Below are 23,830 nucleotides of genomic sequence, written 5' to 3'. Positions count from 1 at the left end.
CCTATCAAAATTCTGATGGCATGTTCCACAGTACTACAACAAATAATCCTAAAATTTATATGATACCACAAAAGAGTCTGACTAGGCATAATTATCTTGAGAAAGGATAACAAAGTTGGAGATATCATACTACCAGATATCAAACTCCACTACAAGTCTATAGTAATCAAAACAGAAGGGTACTGTCATAAAATCAAACACATAGATCAATGGAACAGAATAAAGAGCTCAGAAATAAACCAATGTCAATTAATCTATGACAAAAGAGGCAAGAATATACAATGGGGTAAAGGCAATCTATTCAATAAACGGTGTTGGGAAAACTGGACAGATAGATGCAAAAAATGAAACTAGACCATGTTCTTACATCATATACAAGAATAAAGTCAAACTAGATTAAAGACTTAGTCCTGGCCGTTTTGGCTCAGCAGTTAGAGCATTGGCCCGTGGATCAAAGGGTCTCAGGTTTGATTCTGGTCAAGGGCACATATGTCGGTTTCAGTTTGGTCCCCAGCCTGGAGAAATCCCCAGAAAAATAATTAAATAAAATGAATGCAACCAAAATACCAGATGCAGAGTTTAAAACAATGGTTGTAAGACTGCTCAAGGACCTTGGGGAAGAATGGATGATTGTAGTGAGCACTTAAATAAAGAGACAGAAGGCATTAAAAATGACATAGAAATCATAAAAAATAACCAGTCAGAAATAAAGAATACAATATCTGAAATGAAGAATATACTAGAAGGAATCCACAGCAGATTAGATGCAGCTGTGGATTGAAACAGCAACTTACAGGACAAGATAGTAGGCACCGAAGCAGAGCATCAAAAAGAAAAGAGAAGTTGCCCTGGCCACTGTTGCTTAGTGGTTAGAGCATCCGCCTGCACATTTGAGGGTCACAGGTTCAATTTCCAGTCAATGGCACCTACCTGGGTTGTGGATTTGCTCCCTGACTCCCAGACAGGGTGCATGTGGGAGGCAACTGATTGATGTGTCTGTCTCACATCAATGTTTCTCTCCCCTCCCCTCACACACACACACACACACACACACACTTCCCTCCCACTCTCTCTAAATGGAAAAAGTATCCTTGGGTGAGGATTAACAACAACAACAAAGAGAATTTCAAAAATGAGGAAAGTCTGAGAGACCTCTGGGACAACATCAAGCATAACATCTTCATCATAGGGGTATCAAAAGGAGAAGAGGGCAAGCAAAGAATAGAGAACCTGTTTGAAGAAATGATGGCCCCAGACACACCTAGGAGCTGCACACAGAGGAGACACAGCCACACATCAGGTCTCCTACATATGCATGTCTCTCCTGAGAGGTTAGCAGAGTTCAAGCTCCAAGTACCTTCGCTCAAGTCTTCTGGAGATTTCTAAGAGTCTCCTCACACCAACCAAGACCTCCTCATTTGGACTGAGCAGCATGGCACTCACGTGCCAGTTCCCTAATTTGAACATCAGAACCCTGTGCCTCTGTTACAGCTCAGATTGCTGCATGTGATCCCGTGTCAGATGGGCTCAAGAATCAGAGAGCCCATGGACATGGACAATAGTGTGGTGAAGGCCAAGGAGGGGGGGCAAGGGGAAGGAAAATGAAAGACATCTGCAACAATGTCAAAATTAAAATTTTTTTCTTTATTGATTTTAGAGAAAGGAAGTGAGAAGGAGAAAGAGATAGAAAAATCAATGAGAGAGAACATCGACTGGATGCCTCCTGCATGCCCCCCACTGGGGATTGGGCCCACAACCTGGGCATGTGTCCTGACCGGGAATCAAACCTGCAACCTCTTAGTGCCTAGGATGATGCTCAACCACTGAGCAACACCAGCCGGACAACACCTAAATTTTTTAATAAAAAAAGAATCAGGGGTGTGAATGGTACACTGAAGTACAGGATAAACAAGGTTTTCATGATTGTATTAGTTTTCTCAAGCTGCCATAACAAAACACCTCAGACTGGGCAGCTTAAACAACAGAGACAGGTCTCAGTCTGGAAGCTGGGAGTCCGAGACCATGGTGTCGGCAGGGCTGGTTTCTCTGAGGCCTCTCTCCTTGGCTAGCAGACGGCCGTCTCCTCCCAGCGACCTCACACGACTGTCTCTCAGTGAATGTCTGTCTTAATGTCCTCTTCTTATGTCCTCATAAGAAGTCAGTCCCTTGTACACCTGTCAGATTAGGTCGGGGCCCACCCGATGACTGCACTTTAACTTAATTACCTCTTTAAAGGCCTTTTCTCCAAATTCAATCTCATTTTGAGTTACTGGAATTAGGATAGCAACATATGAATTTGGGGGACGACAATTCAGACCCTCACAATGACCTCATCCAGGATTCCTTGGTCAGCTCTTGGGGTTTTTTCTCCTCTTTGTGGCCAGGACATCCATGCACCTCTTTTCCTGGCCCATATTTGGGTTTCCAAAATCAATGTTTTTCATCATTCAATAAATTTTTTTGCATGACTTAGCTCCTTACATGCTGGACTGGACCAGAAGTCTGGTTAGGGTTAGGGTTAGGTTGCAGAGCTAAAACTAAAAGACACAGGGAGTCCCCAGCCCTCCCAACCCCATGACTGACTGGTCCACCAGAGTCTCCAGCAATTCACCAGTTTCAGTCCACGTTTTGCTACCCAGCACCGGTTCCCACCGAGATGTCTGCTGCTGGGCTCCTGCTCCAGGGAGCTGTGGTTCTCTGCATCTGTCTGTCTGTCTCTCCAGTTCGGGGGCCGTGGTTTGCTCTGTGACCTCACTCCTCCGATGGGCCTAAGGAGAATGGCTGATTTTCAATTTGTTCAGCTTCTACTTGTCATGAGGATGGAGTGGTGACTTCTAAGCTCCTTGCTTGCTGGACTGGAAAGCAGAAGCCTGGTTTCTATTGTCTATTTTTTATGGTAGGTTTTACTGTATAAGTAATACCTGAATGAATTGTTGTTGTAAAAGACTCAAGGACTGCCTGAGGCTGCAGAGAGAAATACGGAAGTCCTTTTCACCCTGCCCCCACGCCTCTGTGAGCGTCAGCGCTGCAAACTCAGGTTCTCACGGTCAAGATCAGAGAAAGATGTCCTCCTGCTTCTGGCAGGAGGAGGAGAGTAAACTACATGCAATGAGCCAGGGCTCTCCGCTCTTCTTCACCAGGCCTGCTCTCGCTCTGGGGAGAGGCGGACCCGGCCTGCGTGCTCTGGGGGAGGTGAACGGCCATCCCCCGCCCCCTCGAGCCCTCCCGTCTCACCCGGGAAAGAGGTGGGGGCTGCGCAGTGTTGGGGAAGGTCACAGTCCAGGGCACAGGTTCACCCAAAACCTGAGAGCTCATCCGAGGACTCAACACGTCCCCTCCTCCACACCCACCATCACAGTACTAACGGCCTGCTCACCGGAGCTCCTCTCACCAAGTACATTATGCCTGGTTTCAAGAAAAAAATGACGAGCCATACTAGAAAGGGAAAAAAATTCATACTTTGAAGCGACAGAGCAAGCATCCGAAACAGACTCAGACACAGTGCGGATGTTGGAATTATCCAGCCGGGGCGCTGAAAACAACTGTGGCCCGGCCGGTGTGGCTCAGTGGTTGAGTGTCGACCCACACACCAAGAGGTCGCCGGTTTGATTCCCGGTCAGGGCACATGCCCAGGTTGTGGGCCCGATCCCCAGTGGGGGGCATGCAGGAGGCGGCCAGTCGATGTTCTCTCTCATCGGTGTTTCCATCTCTCTCTCTTTCCCTCTCCCTTCCTCTCTCTCTGAAATCAATAAAGAAAAAAAAGTAAAAAATAAAAATAAAACAACTGTGGTATGCTAAGAGATTTAATGGAGGAAGTGGACACTATACAAGAACAGACTGGCACCGTAAGCAGGGAGATGGAAATGTCCAGAATAAAAGGCAACACCACAGCTCAAAACATCTGACATAAGTGAAGATGCCTTTGGTGGGCTCCGCAGTCCACTGGACGTGACTGAGGAGCGAATCTCCGAGCTTGAGGTATCTCAACAGCAACTTCCAAAACTGCAAAGCAAAGAGAAAAGAAGACTGAAAATAACAGAAAAGAATGTTCACACACTGGGGTGACTGCAAACAGTGCAGCACGCATGTAAGGGGAACACCAGGAGAAGAAAGAAACAGGAACACCAATATTTGAGGCAGTAAGGACGGAAATGTTCTCCAAATTTCTGTCAGCCACCAAACTACAGCTTCTGAAAGTTCAGAGGACACCAAGCGGGATAAATGTCCAAAATAAACTACACTTAGGCACGTCAAATCCTATCTTCAGAAAACCCGATAAACACCTTACCTACAGAGAAACAAAGATAAGAATGACATTCAACCTCTCAAAAACCATGCAACCAAGAAGACAGTGGAAGAAAATACAGGGTGGGGTAAAGAAGGCTTTCGATTGTGAGCATGAGAAACAGAGTTTATTCTTCTATTAATATTTATTAATGATTGCATTATTTTCTGAACAAACAACCGTAAACATAATTTTGCCCCTACCCAGGATTTAAAGTATTAAAATTAAAAAACCACCAACCTAGAATTCTTACCCTAAAAAAATTATCATTCAAAGTGAAGGAGAAATGAAGGCTTTCTCAAATAAACAAAAATTAAGGAAATTTGTTGCAAGGAGACCTACCTTGTAAGTAGTATTAAAAAAAATCTTACTCTGGCCGTTTTGGCTCAGCGGTTAGAGCATCGGCCTGTGGTCCAGAGAGACCCAGGTTTGGTTCCCGCTAAGGGCATGTACCTGGGTTGCAGTTTGTCCCCAGTCATGGTTGGTTGTGTGAGTGGCAGCCACTCGATGTGTCCCTTTCACGTCAATGTTTCTCTCTCTCTCTCTCTCTCTCTCTCTCTCTCTCTCTCTCTCTCTCTCCCTCCCACTCTATCTGAACAAAAAATGGAAAACAATGTCCTCAGGTGAGGATAAAAAAAAATTCTTCAGCCTGGGCTGGTTTGGCTCAGCGGTTAGAGCGTCGCCTGTGGACCAATGAGTCGCAGGTTCGATTCTGGTCAAGGGCACATACCTCAGTTTCAGTTTGTCCCCGGCCCTGGTCAGGGTTGTACAGGAGGCAACCAGTCGATGTGTCTCTTTCACATCAATGTCTCTCTCGGTCTCCCTCTCTCCCTCCCTCCCACTCTGTCTGAAGACAGATAAAAAAATATCCTCGGGGGAAGAAAAATAAAATAAAAACAATGTATTACTTTTCACACCCCACAAGAAACAGAGACATGAACAGTATCGTCCTGTAGTTATTTTCACGGTGGATTACATTGCTGATGTTCCTTACAGGGAATGAGAAAGTGTGGGGATGTTTGTGAATTTCTAACCACCTGCTCGTTCCTTCCGGGATTCTGAGCGGTTTCAGCAGTCCTGTGTCCACAGCGCTGGCATGGCGGGAAAACCCTTTCCTCTCCCTGGAGATGAGCTCCAGGGCTCAAATCCACATTTAATCCTCAGGAACAGGAAGGGAGCCGTGTTCGGATGGGTGGCCTTGCAAACCTCTTCAACTCTCTTGTGCAACCCTGCTGTTGAGAAACCCAGCTCCCGGCACCCAGCGAAGGAGGCCAGGATGCTGTCGAACTCGTCCTGCTCCTGGTGGATCCTGAGTGCTTGCCTTCAGACACCCTGCACATAATTCCAACCAAGTTATTCAAGAAAACCCAGGACACTCCTGCTGCCCTGGTCCGTCACCATTCCCCCTCAAACAAGGTACACTCCAGGCCCAGCTCGCGCCTGCCACACACCTGAGCACTCAGCTGTTTGGAATGAACACAGAGCGGTGGTTCATTTCCTCCGGTCTGTGATGTCAAAATAAAAGTGACTCTGCTCGAAAGCTTGAGGCTAAAAAGGATACAGTTTCATGTTACAAATCTAATTGCATCCAACTCAGCCCAGACTTTGGGTGAAGGAAGGACTTTGGGGCTCCCCCTGAGAAGGCCTGGGCCTACATTTGTAGGGCACTTTGTACAAGATGGAGACCAAGCCAGCTTCCCTAATCAAGTCAATGTGAGAAGGGGGAGGGGGCGGACAGGGACTCTGAGGAGCCTAGGGTCCTCTCGGGCTCCCCTTGGAACTGACCGGTTCACACCGGAGTACGTACCAACTGGACCAACATGGTGGCTCATGACGGGCTCCCGTGTTGCCTCTGCCCATTTCACTCGTGGCTGTCTACCCCTTGTCTCCCAGGCAGGTTCTGTTCCTTTCAACCAACCCCAGGTTCATCCAGGGGCACAGGCTACTGTGCAGGCCACAAAGTGGGTCACAGCAGGCACCTTAGCGACCCCCGTGGTGGACAGCTCAGGAGAGGACCGAGGTCAAGAGGGTGGAGGGACTCACCTGAGAGCACTGGGCGAGTGAGCCCCACGCACGGGGCAGGCGCGGGGGCGCTTAGTCACCAAAGGGCTACACTTACTCACGATGCCGAAGTGAACTGGGCCAAGCGTCGACTCCCTCCTTGAAACCTCGGTCGCTGATACGGGAGGAAGCAGGGAGACAAATCCGTACGCATGTCCCTTCTGCATGATGTCTGATCACATTTCTGTCCGTGGGACATGTGAATGCCTTCCTCACTCTGGACGACGCTGAGAAAGCCACCAGCAGCCTGTCCGGTCCCATCTCAGCTCCGACTGGACAAACCCTCCGACATTCTGGTGCAGGCTCCCTGCACCCGTCCCCACTGAAACGGACTCTTCTAGTGACCACAACTTTCAGTGATGGCTGTCTACTGTGCTAGGTGCTTCGTGGTCGTTAAACAATTGTATCTTCATGATCACCCAAGAGGGCATGCCCATCGCTGTGGTACCAGGAGGTACCACAGCACTAATTAATAGTACATTAATTTTATGTCATAGTAAATTAATAGCACTCCAGTCTGCCTCCAGTCTGTGACATAAAAAACAAAGAGAAACAAAAAAGCAGAGGGATTCTTAAAAATATTCTGAGAACCGCAAAGCTGGACTGGAGGCCAGATCCATCCCACTGGCCTTCATTCGGGGGCTGTGGCCTCCTAATCCCACTCCAGCTCCCAGATGTGGTCTGCAAAGCCCTCTGGAAAGAATTCAATTTAAACTTTTTTATTATTATTATTATTCCGTGCTCACATCATACTTGAAGCCCAAGGAGGATCTACAGCCTCCGGTCCTTGACTATCTAACAGGGAGGACTGACTTCATTACTTTGTTTCAAGTCTTTGTCCAACAAAGAAATGGAAAAGGAGAGAGAAGGGAGCCGGGGAGGGAGGGAGAGAGGACAGGCTAGAGCGGACACTTCCTGTATGGGAAAGGTGTTCCAGCAATGCACAGCCACGTGTCAGTCCACACACGCGAGTGTGCACATATGTGCAGGGCGTGTGCACATACAAACAGAGAGGCAATGTCCATATTTCACTCTCATGTAGGAACTGGAAAGATTCTATTGTACAAGATGATGAGTCATTTTGAAATGGAAATGCAAAAGGCATCTGAAAGCTGCTTCCTGAATGACAAGTGCAAGTCATCCATCCCAACCAGCAGAGCAGGGAGAGGGGCGGGGCGTACCATGACCACCTGGTGGGAACCAGGGAAGGTAACTGATGGTGTGGGTGGAAAGCGCCCCACCCAGCCCTGCCTGGTGCCTTTGCCCTCGCTGCTACTCATCACTTCTCCTTCTGCCTCTTTTTTTTGTTTAATTGATTTTTAGAGAGAGAGAGGAAGGGAGAGAAAGAGATAGGGACATCGATGAGAGAGAACATTGATGGGCCGCCTCCTGCATGCCCCACACTGGGGACTGGGACCACAACCTGGGCACATGACCTGACCGGGAATCGAACCAGTGACCTCTTGGTGTGTGGGCTGACGCTCAACCACTGAGCCACACCGAGAGACCTCTTAGGCATGTTAATCTGTACTTTAAAAAAATGTACAACAGGACTTCCGGTCAGGATGGCGGGTAGGTAAACGCGGTATCCGTCCTCCCACAACCACATTAAAGTTACAACTAAACTACAGAACAACCATCATCCAAAACCGCCTGAAATCGAGCTGAATGGAAGTCCTACAACTACGGAATTAAAGAAGCAGCCGCATCGAGACTGGTAGGAGGGGCAGAGGCAGATGAGCTGGCCCCACACCCACATGTGGCGGGTAAAAATCAGGACACCTGGGCTGGGAAGGTCCTCCCTGAGAACTGAGGGGTCCCTGTCCCACACCAGATGCCCCGCTCAAGGTTCAGTGCCAGGAAGAGAATCCCCATAACTTCTGGCTGGAAAAACCAGCGGGAGCTGAGGCTCAGGGAGGATGAAGCGGCTGGAGCCCCAGGCAGCTCCTTAAAGGGCCCGCGCACGGACTTATCGGACTCTCTCCCTCTAAGCTTGGAGGGGAGGCAGCTCGAGGGGCACCAGAGACATACAGGGAAGAACTGAGCTGTTTGGCACGGGAGCGAGGGCTGGAGAGGGAGCTTTCTCCGGGACAAACGTGCTATCAGAGGCCTTTGTTCCTTTGGTGAGCCCTTCCCTGGGGCGGCAGACAGCCACCATATCTGGGACTCCAGCAACCTGGCTCACACTGGTTGCCCCGCCCTGGTGATTCCCTGAGACCCCGCCCCGCCCTGCCCCACCCAACTTTCAGGCCCACCCAAGCTGTTGCCCGTTGCTTAACCATAGGATCGGCCTGTCTTGAATCCTGTTTCAGGTTTTCCTAAATTCTTTCAAACAAGCAGCATCTGGTCTCAGCTAGCCCCATACCTCTTGTTAAGTAATACACAGAAACAAACACAGGGAGGCAGCCGAAATGAGGAGACAAAGAAACAGGTCCCACATGAAAGAACAGAACAAAACCCCAAGAAAAGAACTAAGTGCAGATAAGCAACCTGACAGAGGCTGAGTTCAAAATACTGCTTATAAACAGTATTTTGGTCAATGAACTTAATGAGAACCTCAAGAGTATAAAAAGAACCAGTCAGAAATGAAGGAGGCGCTATCTGAAATAAAGAATAATTTACACAGATTCAATAGTAGAGTAGGTAAAGCCAAGAAGCAATCAATCGATTTGGAATATAAGGAAGCAAAAAACACCCAAGCAGAACAGCAAAAAGAAAAAGAATCCAAAAAAATGAGGATAGTGTAAGGAGCCTCTGGGACAACTTCAAGCGTGCCAACATTCACATCTTGGGGGTGCCAGAAGGAGAAGAGAGAACAAGAAATCAAAAACCTATTTGAAACAATAATGGCAGAAAAATTCCCTAACTTAGTGAAGGAAACAGACATATAAGTCCAGGAAGCACAGAGAGTCCCAAACAAGATGAACCCCAAGAGGCCCCACCAAGACACATCATCATCAAAATGCAAAAGGTTCAAGATAAAGAAAGAATCGTAAAAGCAGCAAGAGATAGGCAGCTGGTTACCTACAAGGGAGTACCCATTAGGCTGTCAGCTGATTTCCAAAAGAAACTTTGCAGGCCAGAAGGGAGTGGCAAGAAATATTCAGAGTGATGAAAAGCAAGAACCTACAACCAAGATTACTCTATCCTGCAAAGCTGTCATTTAGAATCGATGGTCATATAAAGTTTCCCAGACAAGGAAAAGTTAAAGGAGTTCACCACCACCAAACCGTTATTATATGAAATATTGAAGGGTCTATTGAAGAAAAAGATAAAATATATGAACAAACAAAATGGCAATGAATACATATCTATCAACAATTGAATCTACAAACAAAATGAACAGGCAGAACAGAAACATTCTCATAGATACAGAGAACATTTTGTTGGTTGCCAGATGGGAGGGGGGTTGGGGGAATAGGTGAAAAAGGTAAAGGGATTAAGAAGTACAAATTGGTTGCTAGACTGACAAGGGAAGGGGGTTTGGGGGAAGGAAGAAATAAACCAAAGAACTTATATGCATAACAATTGGACACAGTCAACAGTGTGGGGAAAGGCAGGAGGGGGGCAGGAGTGGAGAGGAGGGGGTCAATGGGGAAAAAATAAGGAACATCTGTAATACATTCAATAATAAAGATTTTAAAAACTATACAACAGAGTTACTGTAGACTTGTGTCCATGTGTTACAGAAGCCCGAGAAAATCAATACAGACTGGAGCTGGGGAGTGGGGTGCTGCCCTAAGAAATACTGAAACTGTGGCATGGCTTTGGAATTCGGTGATGGATAGAGGTAGGAAGACTCTTGCGATGCATGAGAGAAAACACCTAGATGTCCCTGAAGAGACTGTAACTGGCATGTGGACTCCAGAGGCAATCTGGCGAGGGCACGGAAGGCAATAAAGAACATGACGATGAAAGTTTGTTATCTCAGAAAACGCTTCTCTCTTGCCCGGCCCATGTGGCTCAGTGGTTGAGCGTCGACCCTGCACCTGGAGGTCCCGGTTCGATTCCCGGTCAGGACACATGCCCAGGTTGTGGGCCGGTTCCCAGTGGGGGGCATGCAGGAGGCAGCCCATTGATGTTCTCTCTCGTCGATGCTTCTATCTCTCTCTCCCTCTCCCTTCCTCTCTTTGTAAAATCAATAAAGGAAAAAAAATTTAAAAAAGAAAACACATCTCTCACCAAGAACGGAATGTCAGCAAATCTGGATGTTAAAGGCATTTTGCCGAGGGCTCAGGAGGAAATAGGAAGGGCAATCCGTGTGACATGGTGGCGAGGAACTTGGCTGAATGGTGTCCTCAGTGACTTGGAACGCAGGACTTATAAGTGACAAACAGGGACGGTTAGCTGAGGACGTTTCTAAGCAAAAGGGTGACGTGTCGACTGTTATTCATAATACAATGTGAGGAAAGAGGTAAATGGGGGAAGGAGCTGTCAAGCGGAAAAGAAACCAGCACTTGAGGATTTGCAAGGTTCTTGGCTTATCTGTATTAAAGGATGAACGAATGAGCAGATTTACTGTTGGGCAAGTGTGCTCTGGAGAGAGTACATAGGGCAGCTGGACAAACGTCTGCCGACAAGATCAGGCACATGGATCCACTCAACCTCTCAGCAGAGCCAGGGATAGACATGGAGCCCCCCAGGAAAGATCTGTGGGGGACCCTCTTGTCCAACGGCATGAAGCTTTATGACATACACAATGGGCCCACAAGGTGGTTGAGAATGTTGTATCAGCACAAACACTTCCGGCATGGTCTGAAGGGACAGAGACAGGACAAAGTGAGAGAGGGCTCCCAGATTTTCAGAGTCTTCGGGCAGGAAAGGGGCTGGCAGAGCTCCCGAGCACATGCTGCCTTTGAAGAAGGAAGGACTACGAAGGCCGAGGTCCAGGCTGCAGGGCTGAGAGCAAAGGCCTATCAAGCTTCCATGGGTACAAAGGCCTATGGAGCTCCCAGCCGGTGTGGCTCAGTGGTTGAGCGTCGACCCTGCACCAAGAGGTCACCGGTTCAATTTCCCTCAGGGCACATGCCCAGGCTGTGGGACCAATCCTCAGTGGGGTCATGCAGGAGGCGGCCAGTCGATGTTCTCCCTCATTGATGTTTCCATCTCTCTCACCCTCTTCCTTCCTCTCTCTCTAAAATCAATAAAGAAACAAATTGAAAAATATTAACAAAGGCCTTTGGAGCTGTAGGCCCAGATGGTGTCAACCTGAGCCACCGGGGATCATGCTCAGGCCTTGCAACCAAATGAAACTTGCCCTTCTGTCTTCCTTATTTGTTTGAACTGATAACTTCTTTTTTCCTTCCATTTTCTCCCTTTTGGAATGGGAACGTCTATCATATACTTGTTGCACTGTTGTATTTTGTATGTGACCTTCTAGTTTCTTTCTTTCTTTTTTTTTTAATCCTCACCCGAGGATATTTTTGCATTTATCTTCAAATAGAGCAGGAGGGAGAGAGGAAGGAAGAGAGAGAGAAACATCGATCTGAGAGAGACACATCAAGTGGTTGCCACCTGCATGACCTCAACCAGGGCCGGGGACAAACTGCAACTAAGGTACGTGCCCTTAGCGGAAACTGAACCCGGGACTCCCTGGTCTGCAGGCCGACACTCTAACTGCCAAGCCAAACTGGCCAGGGCATGACCTTCTAGTTTCTTGTGGGGGACCCTCAAGTAGGTAAAAAAGAATTTGCTCCTGGATGGAGTATGCCCAGAGACTCACCCATACCTGATTTAGATGACAAAGATGAAGATTGGGGACTTTTCGAGCTCATAACATTTAGATGAGGGTTAAGACTTTTGGAGCTGTTGGGATGGGAGGAATATATTTTGCCTGTGGGGCAGACGTAAGAGGCCAGAGGTTCGACTGCAGTGGGTCGAATGTTCGCCCATCAAAAGACATGACCATGTCCTAATCTCTAAAACCTGTGAATATGGTCCAGCCAATGTGGCTCAGTGGTTGGGTGTTGACCCTGCACCAAGAGGTCGCCAGTTCGATTCCTGGTCAGGGCACATGCTCAGGTTGTGAGCCCGATACCCAGTGGGGGACATGCAGGAGGCGGCCCATCGATGTTCTCTCTTATCGATGTTTCTGTCTCTCTCTCCCTCTCACTTCCTCTTTAAAATCATAAAGGATAAAGAATTTTTAAATAAATAAATAAATAAAACCTGTGAATATGGCCATATTTAGAAACAGTTTCTTTGCAGATGAGATCACCCTGGATTATCAGGATGGGCCCTAAATCCAATGACAATTGTCTGTAAAGAAGTACATAGAGGACCAGCAAAGAAGAGAAGGCTGTGTAAAGACAGAGGCAAACATTGTAGTTGTGCAGCCACGAGCTAAGGAATGCCTGGAGCCCCCAGGAGCTGGGAGACGCAGGAAGGAGTCTCCCCCAGAGCCCTTAGAGGGAGTACAGCCCTGTCAAAACGTCTTGCTTTTGAATTTCTGGCCTCCAGAACTGTGAGAGAATCATTTTCTGTTGTTTCAAGCCACCCAGGTGGTGATAATTTGTTATGGCTGCTCTAGGAAAACAATAAAGAGAAAATAAAACTGCTGCATAACAAAAAAAAACCAAAGTAGCGGCTTAAAATAATAAGCATCACCTACTTTGTTCATGAATCTGGGGGTTATCTGGGTTTAGATAGGCATTTCTTATTCAGGGTCTCTCAGGTGGTTGTAGCCAGAGGGTGGCTAGACTTGGGCCATCTCGATGGCACCTTCCTTCATATGTCTGGCACCTGGACTAGTAATGTTGCCAGATAAGTGCATTTCTCTGACACTAGTGGGAGTGGGGCCCTTGTGATATCTTGAGAAAATAAACTTTCTAACACTTGCACCGGAGAATGATTTTTATTTGCGTGAAATTATATCCCTGGGGTTCTAAAGTCCCAGTTCCCTTAACCCGGTCCTGCAAGACATGCAGCTGGGGCTCTACCAGAGCTGGAAGCAGGGCCAGTGTCCACAGTGTCCATTCCAGGGTGGAGCTGGGTCCAAGGGAGCATCAGGCCAGATTCAGTCCATCAGTCCATTGTGTGGGTCCCATGTGGCCAAGAGCCACGTGGGAAAATGCAGGGGAGCGTGCCCCCTGCAACAGAAGTCCCTAGAAAGCAAGAGGGCCAAGAGTCAGGAGAGGGAACTTTCTTTGTTCAGGAGCTTAAATATTCAGATTTCACATCCTTGCAGTGGCCACACCTACTCTGGCCAACCACATTTCTAGGTGATTGACAGGTAAGCATCTTTCCACGCCCCCTAGACTTTACCAGGCCTGTGTCTAAATTGCTTTTTCCAATCCCTTCTCCCAGTGATCATAGGAAGTAGACCTGGAGTGTTGAAGTGCAGCTTCCTGGCAAAGCTGTTTAATGGCATGCCTATGTTATCCAGTCTCCCTTTCACTCCTTAACTGTTCATAATAACCAGGCTCTTAATGGTATCTGTGAGACCCAAACAGCTAGGGGCTGGAGCTGGGGCCCCTTGGTCACCTCTTTCCTCTCTATGTGGTCCTCCCATGGTCCTTCTACATGGCAGCTGCATTCTGCTGCAGAAGCTGTCACAGAGACGTGCCCAGCCTCAGGGGAAGAGGACATAGACTCTGATTCTTGATGGGCATGTGAAGAAATCCACAGACAGTACCACTGACTCAATTCAGGGGAGATGGTGACGTTCTGCCCTCAGAGTTGTGTTGCTTTGGGGGGCAAAGAAGCTGCAATATCTATATCCCAGCAACCACCAGTCACCCACCCAGTCATGTGCTGCCCAGGAAAAACATTCTCAGATCCTTCCAATTCTCCAGGAGAGCAGGGAACAGGGGTTCTGGCAGCCTGAAGGCAGGTCTCTGACAAATGCAGGTGACAGCTGTTGGATTGAAAGCACCCGGGGGAGGCAATGTGGACGTCACTGTCCTGGATTCCAGGGGATGTTGGCACAGTTCTGAGATCGTCAGGGACCTAGTGCCAACCTCACGTGGAAGCTTAATGCATTGTGCTCGTGCCTGTCCCGAGACTGGGGAAAGTCAGGATGATGAAAATAAATGGCACTGGGGAAATCTGTGATTCCTTTAGGAAAAAATAATTCTAAGGCCCATGTCTCTCATCATACAAAAACATAATTTCCAGAGTAATTAAATAGCTCATTGTAAACAACAACAAATTGTTACAAGTGTGTGGGTGGTGAAAATGGTCTTTCTAAGCAAGATACAGCCCCAAAGGGAACAAAGGAGCAGGCTGGCACATTGTGTACAGTTTAAAACGTAGCGAGGATAGAAGACAACAAGAACAACTGGACAAAAGTGGGCAAAAGTAACTATCACATATGACAGAGGAAAGCGTACCATATTCGGAATGTATGAAGAGTGCCTATAAATCCTTAAGAACATGAAAAATAACCAATAGAAAAACAGGCAAAAAATATGAACTGGTTATTTTCAGACAGACCAGACATGCCAATAAACATATAAGAAGTTGCTAAACCTCATGAATAACCAGCAGCATGGAAAACAAAACTCAGTGAGGTATCGTTTTTATCTCCATTAAATTGGCAAACACTTTAAAAAAGATCGATTACCTCAGTACATATGTAAATGCTGCTAGCAAACTCTATATAGAACAGTCTAGCTTTAGTGTTTCAGTGAGCTGGGACTTGTGTAAAACCTGTAGTGAAATATTTTTAAACTCTTGGAATAAATTTGTACCAAGCAGATTTTGCCTGTTTTTAGTAAAGACTATAATTATTTAATAAAACTACTACTAACTGTGTAATGAATGTTCCAACATGCTCCCCCAGTACATGGCGTTATATTATAATATTTCACAGAAGATACCAGCAAAAAACAAAAACAAAAAATGATTGTTTATCTTCATGGGCTAGAGTGTGGTTATACTTCCAAACATTTTAGATTGGTGGAGCCATCTGGAGAACAGCGTGGCCGTATTTATCAGCATTAATAACATGCATACTTTTGACTAGAATTCCACTTTGACGAGGCTTGAAAGAAACCCCGACATGCACAGGAAAACATACTCACGTAGATATTTACTGCGGCACTGTTTGTAATGGGGAAAAGTGGGAAAAGCCTCGTGTCCACCAGTAGGGACATGTTTAAATAAAAAGAAACAAATATATGTAACCAATTAGTCCAAAATATAGTCTTCTTTGGCCGTTAAAAATACAAGATTTATAGACAAAACACGACAAGAAAAAAATAACAGAAAAATGCAAGTTGTGGAATAGTGTTGTCCCTGTGATCCCAGTTGCATTTAAGAAACCCAATGTAGCCCTGGCTGGTTTGACTCAGCAGTTGGAGCATTGGCCTGCGGACCAGAGAGTCCTGGGTTTGGTTCCTGCTAAGGGCACGGACCTCGGTTGCAGTTTGTCCCCGGCCCGGGTTGAGGTCGTGTGGGTGGCAACCAGTTGATGTGTCTCTCTCACGTTGATGTTTCTCTCTCTCTCTTCCTCCCTCTCTCCTTCCTGCTCTATCTGAAGATAAAAGCAAAAAAAAAAAAAAAAATTCCTAAGTGGGTTGTGCTGGTTAGTCCAGTCCCAGGCCTGTCGCTTCCTTGGTAAAGATCAGTTTTTACCTCTATTGAGCCCTGTCTGTTATCTCTTTGCATCTAGGCTAAGTATCTTTGAAATGTCAGTAATTTTCTTTCCCAGACCCCCAGAAGGCACAACCACCATCACAAGAGATCCTCATGGTTATCTTGTGGCCTGCACTTCATCCCTACCTGTTGTTAATGTTAAGTGTCATCTACCCTGTACCTACCCATGTAGAAGTATGTATCTCTCCACTTTACTTCTGATTGGAGAGATGAACCCCCAGCCTTCTCTGGCCTCAGTAATCTACCACCAGTGGATTACACAACCCTCCTTATCTTATCTCTTTTGATTCCAAAGTATAAAATGAGGCGCAACACTGCCACTGTCGGGAACATTACCTCCGTCTGGGAGATTGTTCTGGGCATGTCTTTATGGCTCAAATAGACTTTGATAAAACTTTCCTGCAGGCTGGACACTGTGAGGACACTGGAAGATTCCACACCTACAGCTGTGATGACACCTGCAAGGCCTGGGTCCATGCGACACACGGGTAAGTACTCTGGATAAGTTGGCTATTTGAATTCCTCGTTCAGTGTTTTTATATTTATTATTATTTTTTCCTTTACTGATTTTGAGAGAGAGAGGAAGGGAGAGGGAGAGAGAGATAGGAACATCCATGAGAGAGAACATGGATGGCCGCCTCCTGCACGCCCCCCACTGGGGATCAGGCCCACAACCTGGGCATGTGCCCTGACCGGAATCCAACCAGTGACCTCTTGGTGCAGGGTCAACGCTCAACCACTAAGCCACACGGCGAGGCCCTAGTTCTGTATTTTTAATGACAATACATTCCGGGATTGCTTATGCGATTCAAAAGCAAAGATTATGGCTTTCAATCACATTACCACGCCCTGCGCCCACATGCATGCGCAAGGCAAAGGCCGTTTGTTTACTCCGTCCACCTCCACAGCCCAGCATGCGGCCTGGCACCCACAACCGCGTGGGCACCGAAGCCGCAAGAACCACCCCTCCCTCCAACCTGGGAGCCCCGAAACCTGAGCTGGGTGGGTCAGAACCCCTATCTTCTCCTCGCCTGCACGGGCGCGAGTGCGCACGCGCGAGGAGGGTTGCCCAGCGCTCGGTCGCCCCGCCCCCAGACACCTACGCCGGGCTGGGCCGAGCGGCGCGCTGTGTGACGTCACTGAGGCGCGCCTTCCGGAAGGGAGCCCAGCGCGGACCATGGCCACCGCGGCGGAGCAGTGGGTCCTGGTGGAGATGGTGCAGGCGCTCTACGAGGTGAGCGTGGCCGCCGAGGGACCCCCGGCCACAGCCGGGCCTGGGGGGTGGGCGGCCCGCGCGGGAGGGCTCGGTCACGCCCGGCCGCGTCCCTAGCTGGGGCTCGGGCGCGCACCGCCCCGAGGGTGTGGGCTGGAGCTGCCCGGGCGCCGAGCTCGCCCTGGTGCTGTCGGGGCGCAGGAGAGAGGCTGGGCCCCAAATGCCAGAACTCGGGCGCTGGGGAGCGGGTGGCAGGAACTGCAGGCACGAGCTCGGCCTGGGAGGCACCGGGAAGCCGTGCGGCGGGGAGGTCGGGACGGAGGGGGGACGGCGGCGTTTCCGCGGGCGCGGTGAGAGCAGCCGGCTGTGGGGCTGAGGAGCGTGAGCGGCACGCAGTCGCCGTCCTTCCGTCCGCCTTGTGAAGAGACGGCTGTTTGAGTGGGTCTCTCGGGTGTGCTGGAGAGGCCGGCGGTGTGGCCCAGTGGTTGAGCGTCGACCCTGCACCAGGAGGTCCCGGTTCGATTCCCGGTCAGGGCACCTGTCCAGGCTGTGGGCCACATCCCAGTGGGGGGCGTGCAGGAGGCGGCCATCCAGGTTCTCTCTCATCCTCTCCCATCCGTGTTTCTCTCTCTCTCCCTCTCCCTGCCTCTCTCTAAAAGCAATAAAGGGGAAAATGACCACCTGGTGACTTAGTGGCCATGGTATTGGACAGCACAGGTCAAGACACTGGGCCTAGTGCACTAGGCAAGGAGGCAGACATTCTCGTGCTTGTAGAGCTCACATTCATTTACAGGGAATCTCAGCAACGGCAGGTTAGGCTCAGCGGTTGGAGCGTCGGCCTGCGGACCAGAGAGTCCCGAGCTCGGTTCCCAGGGGCATGTACCAAACAATGAAATAAAATATAAATAAACAAATAAAAATAAATAAATAAATAAATAAAGTGAGCCCTGCCCGGTTTGGCTCAGCGGTTAGAGCGTTGGCCTGTGGTCCAGAGAGACCCGGGTTCCGTTCCCGCTAAGGGCACGTTCTCGGTTGCAGTTTGTCCCCGGCCCTGGTTGGGTCGTGCGGGTGGCAGCCACTCAATGTGTCCCTTTCACGTCAATGTTTCTCTCTCCCTTCCTCTCTCTCCCTCCCACGCTGTCTGAACAAAAAATGGGAAAAAATGTCCTCGGGTGAGGATTAAAAAAATAAGTGAATCTCAGTTTTTTAAATTTAACATTGCTCCTTCCTGGCATGGGTGATGACAGTGTCAGCCAGGGCAAGACTGATCAGGACTTGCTGAAAAACTGTTGGCAGAGCAGCTGTGGCATGAGTGATGTCCAACATTAGGCTCGTTATAGTAAAAAAAAAACAAAAAAAAAAAGAGTTGCTAAGTTTTAATATTTATTTTTGTATAAATGAATAACTTTCTGTTTTGTTTTTGCTCTCTTTTTGAAAACTGCGTAACTGACCAAGAGTGACACTTGAGTGAAGTCCTCCTAGATGTAACATTTCCAGGAAAAGAAGTGGCATTTGTAAATTGTATTAATTCACTAGACAGTATCTCAGTTTTTCTTAGGATGCTTTCTTTATGGAGTGGGATGTGTAGTGAGTTGGACAGATGTTTGACTATTAGAATTCAATTAGTGAGGAACCCAAATGGATAGTTATCAGCAAATTTTAAAAGTCATCTTATCCCAGCCGCTGTGGCTCAGTGGATAGAGCGTGGGCACATGGACTGAGAGGTCCCAGTTCGATTCCCGGTCAGGGCACATGCTGGGTTGTAGGCTTGATCCCCAGTACGGGATGTGCAGGAGGCAACCGATCGATGTTGCTCACATCGATGTTTCTCTTTCTCTCTCTCCCCCTTCCTCTCTCTCTAAAAACAAAAAAGTCAATAAAAACATTAACAAATAAAAATAATCTTAAAGAGAGATTTCTGTTCTTGCTCCTGATTTCTGTGCACTTGGTGGGTAGAATTTGAGGAGACTTGGGTAATGTACTCTAAAGAGAAATAATAGTGTGTGTATTGTATCAAATGTATATAGTTTGAAAGTCATTTGTACATTGACCTGGAAGTTTACATATGAATTTTTCAGCAGTTTTCCTGTCTCCACATTCTGGATTTTTTTTTAACTGCGGTGACTCATCATCACTTCCTTCCAGTCTAATGTTTGAAAATAATTGTGTTTAAGTTTCTAAATACCTCTTTTAAATTTTCTGGTGGCAAACTGTTGGATAGAGCACCTTGTAACTGACGGGTTTAGGTGACATGTGGAATCTTCCACTTGCACTTTTTGTGTCTAGTAGTTGAGCAATGATTAAAAGCCCCCTTGGGCTCTTTATCTTGAACATGTACAGCTGAAAAGAAGACGTGACACAGATAATCTCATTAAGGTGTCTTTGTGCCTGTTGACATGGAAAACACTACATACTTTAGGGGAAAAAAAGACCTGCTGTCCCTTTAAGCATTTATAAGGTCTTTTTTTTCTCTGCCACATTGTAAGGATTTAAAGAGGCTTATCAGAAGAATACAGAAAATGCAGCAAGACATGCAAAACTCTCTAAGAATTGTGGAAACTGGTTTTCAAATAATTTTCTTAACTTGCCATGGGGTTCTAGAAGGCTTGTGAAGCTGTGATGTATTTGTTATAGTCATTTCCCAGCAGTAAAAATGTAAATCACCTATAGGATCTCATAGTGATGTTGTTTGACCCGTTGGGATTCTGTGTCAGATGTTAATTTGATGTGTTTTAAGCTGCAGTATTAGAGAATGTTTTATGTGTAGAAGAAACTGCCTACTGTCAGAAATGGGAAAAGATTGAGTAGACATGGAAGGAGCTTGGAAAGTCAGTTCTAAGAAGTAATAGGTTAAAGGTCATTGGAGGCAGCATTTGCAGGTGAATTAGGTTTTAGACGTGTTCATTTCACTTCTTTTGTGTTTGGCTCATCCTTAGGCTCCTGCTTACCATCTTATCTTGGAAGGAATTCTAATACTCTGGATAATCAGGCTGCTTTTCTCTAAAACTTACAAATTGCAAGAACGATCTGATCTTACAATCAAGGTAAGAAATTACACCTCTTTCATTATTTAGTGGGTGATGATAGTTGCTACATCTTTCCAAAAAGGGCTTGTGGCCAGTGCTACGCTAAAATATTTCCTGTAGTGTGTGGAAATCACCGGGAATGACACACATGGCAGGCCAAACATGGGAAAGCCAAGTCCTGCCAGGGGAGCAGCCTGGCACAGACGTCTGAGCTGTGCTGGGAGACAGCAGTCCTGCGAATGAGGAGGAGCGGCAGCACGGCTGCTGCTGGATTGTGGCTCCGTGTGCAGGACTCAGGAGTTGCTCTGGAAAAGCCGAACTCCTGAAGCCTGTGAACATTTTCCCTGCGGTCTTCATAAAGGAAGTTCAGAGTTGGAAAGACTCCTCCTCACCCCGCACTCCCCACCTCCCACCCCAAATGAATTTTGATCAGCTCTGATGGTAAGGGACCCGGCTCCAGCCCACGCCACGCGAACCTTCGGCAGCAGAGCGCCTAGAGGCTCTGGCGCTGCTCAAGGCCGTCCGTCAGGGCGCGGGATGGGGCAGGAGCGCTCAGTGACCGCCAGCGTTTCTGTCACTGGGATGGTTGTGCCAGTGCTGAGGGAGGCGCGGATTGTGAGAGAGCACGTCCCACACAGGTCTCTAAAGCTCTGGTTCACAGGCAGCATTGGTGCAGCACAGAGATGGAGCCTGGGCTTTCCTTTCCTGCCTGGAGCATCCCCAGGAGGAAGTGCGAGCGGAGGGGAGTCACCACAGAGTGTGCAGTTGCCTCCCTGGCTTCCCTGACCAGCTGCCGTCCTGATCGATCTTCATCATGACACTGTCAGGCACTGTCCCCTAGGGAACATGCGGCATATGGTTTCCAGGGCAGAGCGTTTCGGAGCCTGGGTAAAGCAGAACAGGTGTCTCATTGCATGGTTCTTGTAACCTCCGAGGTGCCAGTGCATACTTGAACCCCGTCTGCAGGAACCTGACCACAACTCTCTCCCTCTTCCCCCACACCTTTTACTGAGTACTGGTGGGCCCTGGCCAGTTTGGCTCAGCGGTTAGAGCATCGGCCTGCGGTCCAGAGAGACCCGGGTTCAGTTCCCGCTAAGGGCGCGTACCTCGGTTGCAGTTTGTCTCCGGCCTGGTTGGGTTGTGCAAGTGGCAGCCTCTCAATGTGTCTCTTTCACATCGATGTTTCTCTCTCTCTCTCTCTCTCTTTCTCTCTTCCTCTCTCTCCCTCCCACTCTATCTGAACACAAAATGGAAAAATGTCCTCAGGTGAGGATAAAGAAAACAACAAAGCAAAATGAGTACTGGTGGGATTATTGTGCCGCAGAACGGACGCTCTTTCTGTAGCATCGCAGTGAGGCTGGGCCTACAGGCCAGAATCCCGTCCGCGCTTTTCCTTTGGTGTTTGGGAACTTCTGTGAATGAGTAGGTGGCCATGAAACAGATTTCTAGCCACACTCTTTAAAGGGGTTGATTAATCCAAATATTCTTAGTTTTAGTTTAAACTTATCAATCCACACATATACACATTTTTTAAAAGAGTTATACATATACATAGTTTTAGGACAACCCTTTGCAAGCACATTGAGCTAGAAGGAGATTTAGTGTCGCTGACGTGGCCTCTGCCAGCAGTGGAAGGAAAGAGACGGAGTGTGGGAGTGAGACGTGCCCTTCCCAGGCTGATGGGTCTGCAGAGGCTCTCGAGGAGCAGGGCCTCTCGAGTGGACTCTAACGTCTCTGCGTGGTAGCGAGTGGACAGTGTGCACGACGTGTACTCCGGGCTGTACGGGTGCTGTTCTCCTCCGTGAGGTCGCTGGCAGAAACCGATGAGAAGTGTGCTGGTTGATTTATTCGGCCCTCGTTTGTGAGTGCCTGGACATCGGGCGAATGTGCTTCCAGTCCTGCTCGGGGTTGCCTTCCAGGAGGGAGAGGTACAGAAGCGTTTATTGGAAGTGTGAGACCAGAACGATTGAAGAGGGTCCATTTGCGAGGCGAGAATTGCTGTGACCTGATGTTAATACAGGTGCCTCATCCCATCCTGTACACCCAGACTGCCTTTTCAAAATTCCCTTTTTTTCTGATTCACAAAGGATAAGAAATGCAAAATAGTTAAAATACTAATAATGCATGAAGTAACAGATAAAAGGAACAAAATAGCTTTTCATGAGAAAATCTAAATGAAATTCCATTACAATACTGGTAGAGAGTTTTTTCCTGTATTTCATCTACACCTGCAGAGGCTTGTAGGAACAGTGCTTTGTGATCTGGCTGACCCCCTCCCATGATGCCCCCCTCGGTAACCACTCTGGTGTGGCTTCCTGTGTTGTCTTGGGGTAGAGCTGAGCTGACTTAGCAGAAAGCATGCTTGGCACCTTTGTGTTGTAGACTTTCTTGGTTTACAGTCAGTATGTCGTACTTCATACGACCCACAGTGAACACTTCTGATGATAGAAGTAAAGTGTTCTTAAATTTTCCAGTCACCCCCAGAACTACTTGCAGAAAGAGCATTTGGCCTGTGATAGGTGAGGAGGTTAAGTGCCCAGAACTCAAAAGTGATTCTGTTTCATTTCTAGCCACCAAGTAGACGTCTGAGTCCAGCAGTGTGTTCGTTATGACGGTTCCACTGCAACAACAGTTTAGATACTGCTGAAGCCCCTGTCCATGGACTCGCACTGTGCTGGGTTTCACCATCTTTTCTCCTGCAGGAAAAAGAAGAATTGATTGAAGAGTGGCAGCCGGAACCTCTTGTTCCTCCTATCTCAAAAGACCATCCTGCTCTCAACTACAACATCGTTTCAGGGTAAATCAGTTTGTTGCTGGGAGGACTTGCATTTGGTTTCCTGGGGGTAAACGCACCAGAGTATGTAATAGTGTAATGGTATTCCTTTCTTACCTGAAATCAAACACTTAGAAATCTCTGCACATCAGGAACTCCCTGCTTTAGTTCCCAACATAAAACTTTCTTTTAGGAATGGTAGGGGCATTTTTTGTAGTCTCCAATTTGGACATTTCAGTTTGTCACTTTTTCTAAAAAGAACATATATATAAAGATATATACATATAAAGAGGTATATAGGTGTGTGTGTGTGTATTTTTCAAAGTAATGCACAGATATGACAGTATGTCAGATGGTCAGATGCACTTAAAATGAAAAGCTGCACCTCTGTCTTCCCACCTGGTTTGTTTCTATTTCAGGTCTGTTGCAAGTTTCCTGCATAATAAGATATTAACTGTGCTGACACTACTGCTTGATTAACAGTGGAAAACACCTGTGAAACTGCAGCTCCCTTATCCTACCTCTCTTCTTGCATCCAGTGTCTGATCTGTTTGTTTGTTTGTTTGTTTGTTTGTTTGTTTGTTTGTATCCTCACCCGAGGACATTTCTCCATTTTTTTTGGTTCAGATAGAGTGGGAGGGGGAGAGAGAGAGAGAAACATCGACATGAAAGGGACACATCGAGTAGTTGCCACCTGCATGACCCAACCAGGGCCGGGGACAAACTGCAACCGAGGTACGTGCCCTTAGCGGGAACCAAACCCAGGTCTCTAGGGACCACAGTCCGCTGCTTTAACCGCTGAGCCAAACCAGCCAGGGCCATGTCTGATCTGTTTTTATTTTTAGTTCTTCTACTGGTTATCTGCTTTTTTTTTA

At 47.7% G+C, this 23,830-nt stretch overlaps 1 protein-coding gene across 8 annotated transcripts in view; it reads left to right on the top strand.

The window, feature by feature from the left end:
• The first annotated feature begins 17,096 nt into the window (after positions 1 to 17,096).
• The window catches only part of SPTLC1 (serine palmitoyltransferase long chain base subunit 1), a 61,650-nt gene continuing 54,916 nt past the window's right edge, over positions 17,097 to 23,830 (top strand). For 7 of the 8 annotated variants that reach the window (XM_036278507.1, XM_036278499.1, XM_036278498.1 and 4 more), the window contains exons 1-3: positions 17,097 to 17,177; positions 20,093 to 20,200; positions 22,885 to 22,979. In XM_036278507.1, the coding sequence (XP_036134400.1) occupies positions 17,121 to 17,177; positions 20,093 to 20,200; positions 22,885 to 22,979 (260 nt within the window). In that variant the 5' untranslated portion in view covers positions 17,097 to 17,120. The remainder of the gene's footprint in view (positions 17,178 to 20,092; positions 20,201 to 22,884; positions 22,980 to 23,830) is intronic. The other variant, XM_036278500.1, reaches the window with a different exon arrangement.

Source organism: Molossus molossus, unplaced genomic scaffold (genome assembly GCF_014108415.1).
Source record: "Molossus molossus isolate mMolMol1 unplaced genomic scaffold, mMolMol1.p scaffold_m16_p_29, whole genome shotgun sequence".
NCBI classification, from domain to species: Eukaryota; Metazoa; Chordata; class Mammalia; order Chiroptera; family Molossidae; genus Molossus; species Molossus molossus.
Note: the sequence above shows the minus strand (reverse complement) of the source record. Positions and strands in the feature narration are given on the sequence as shown.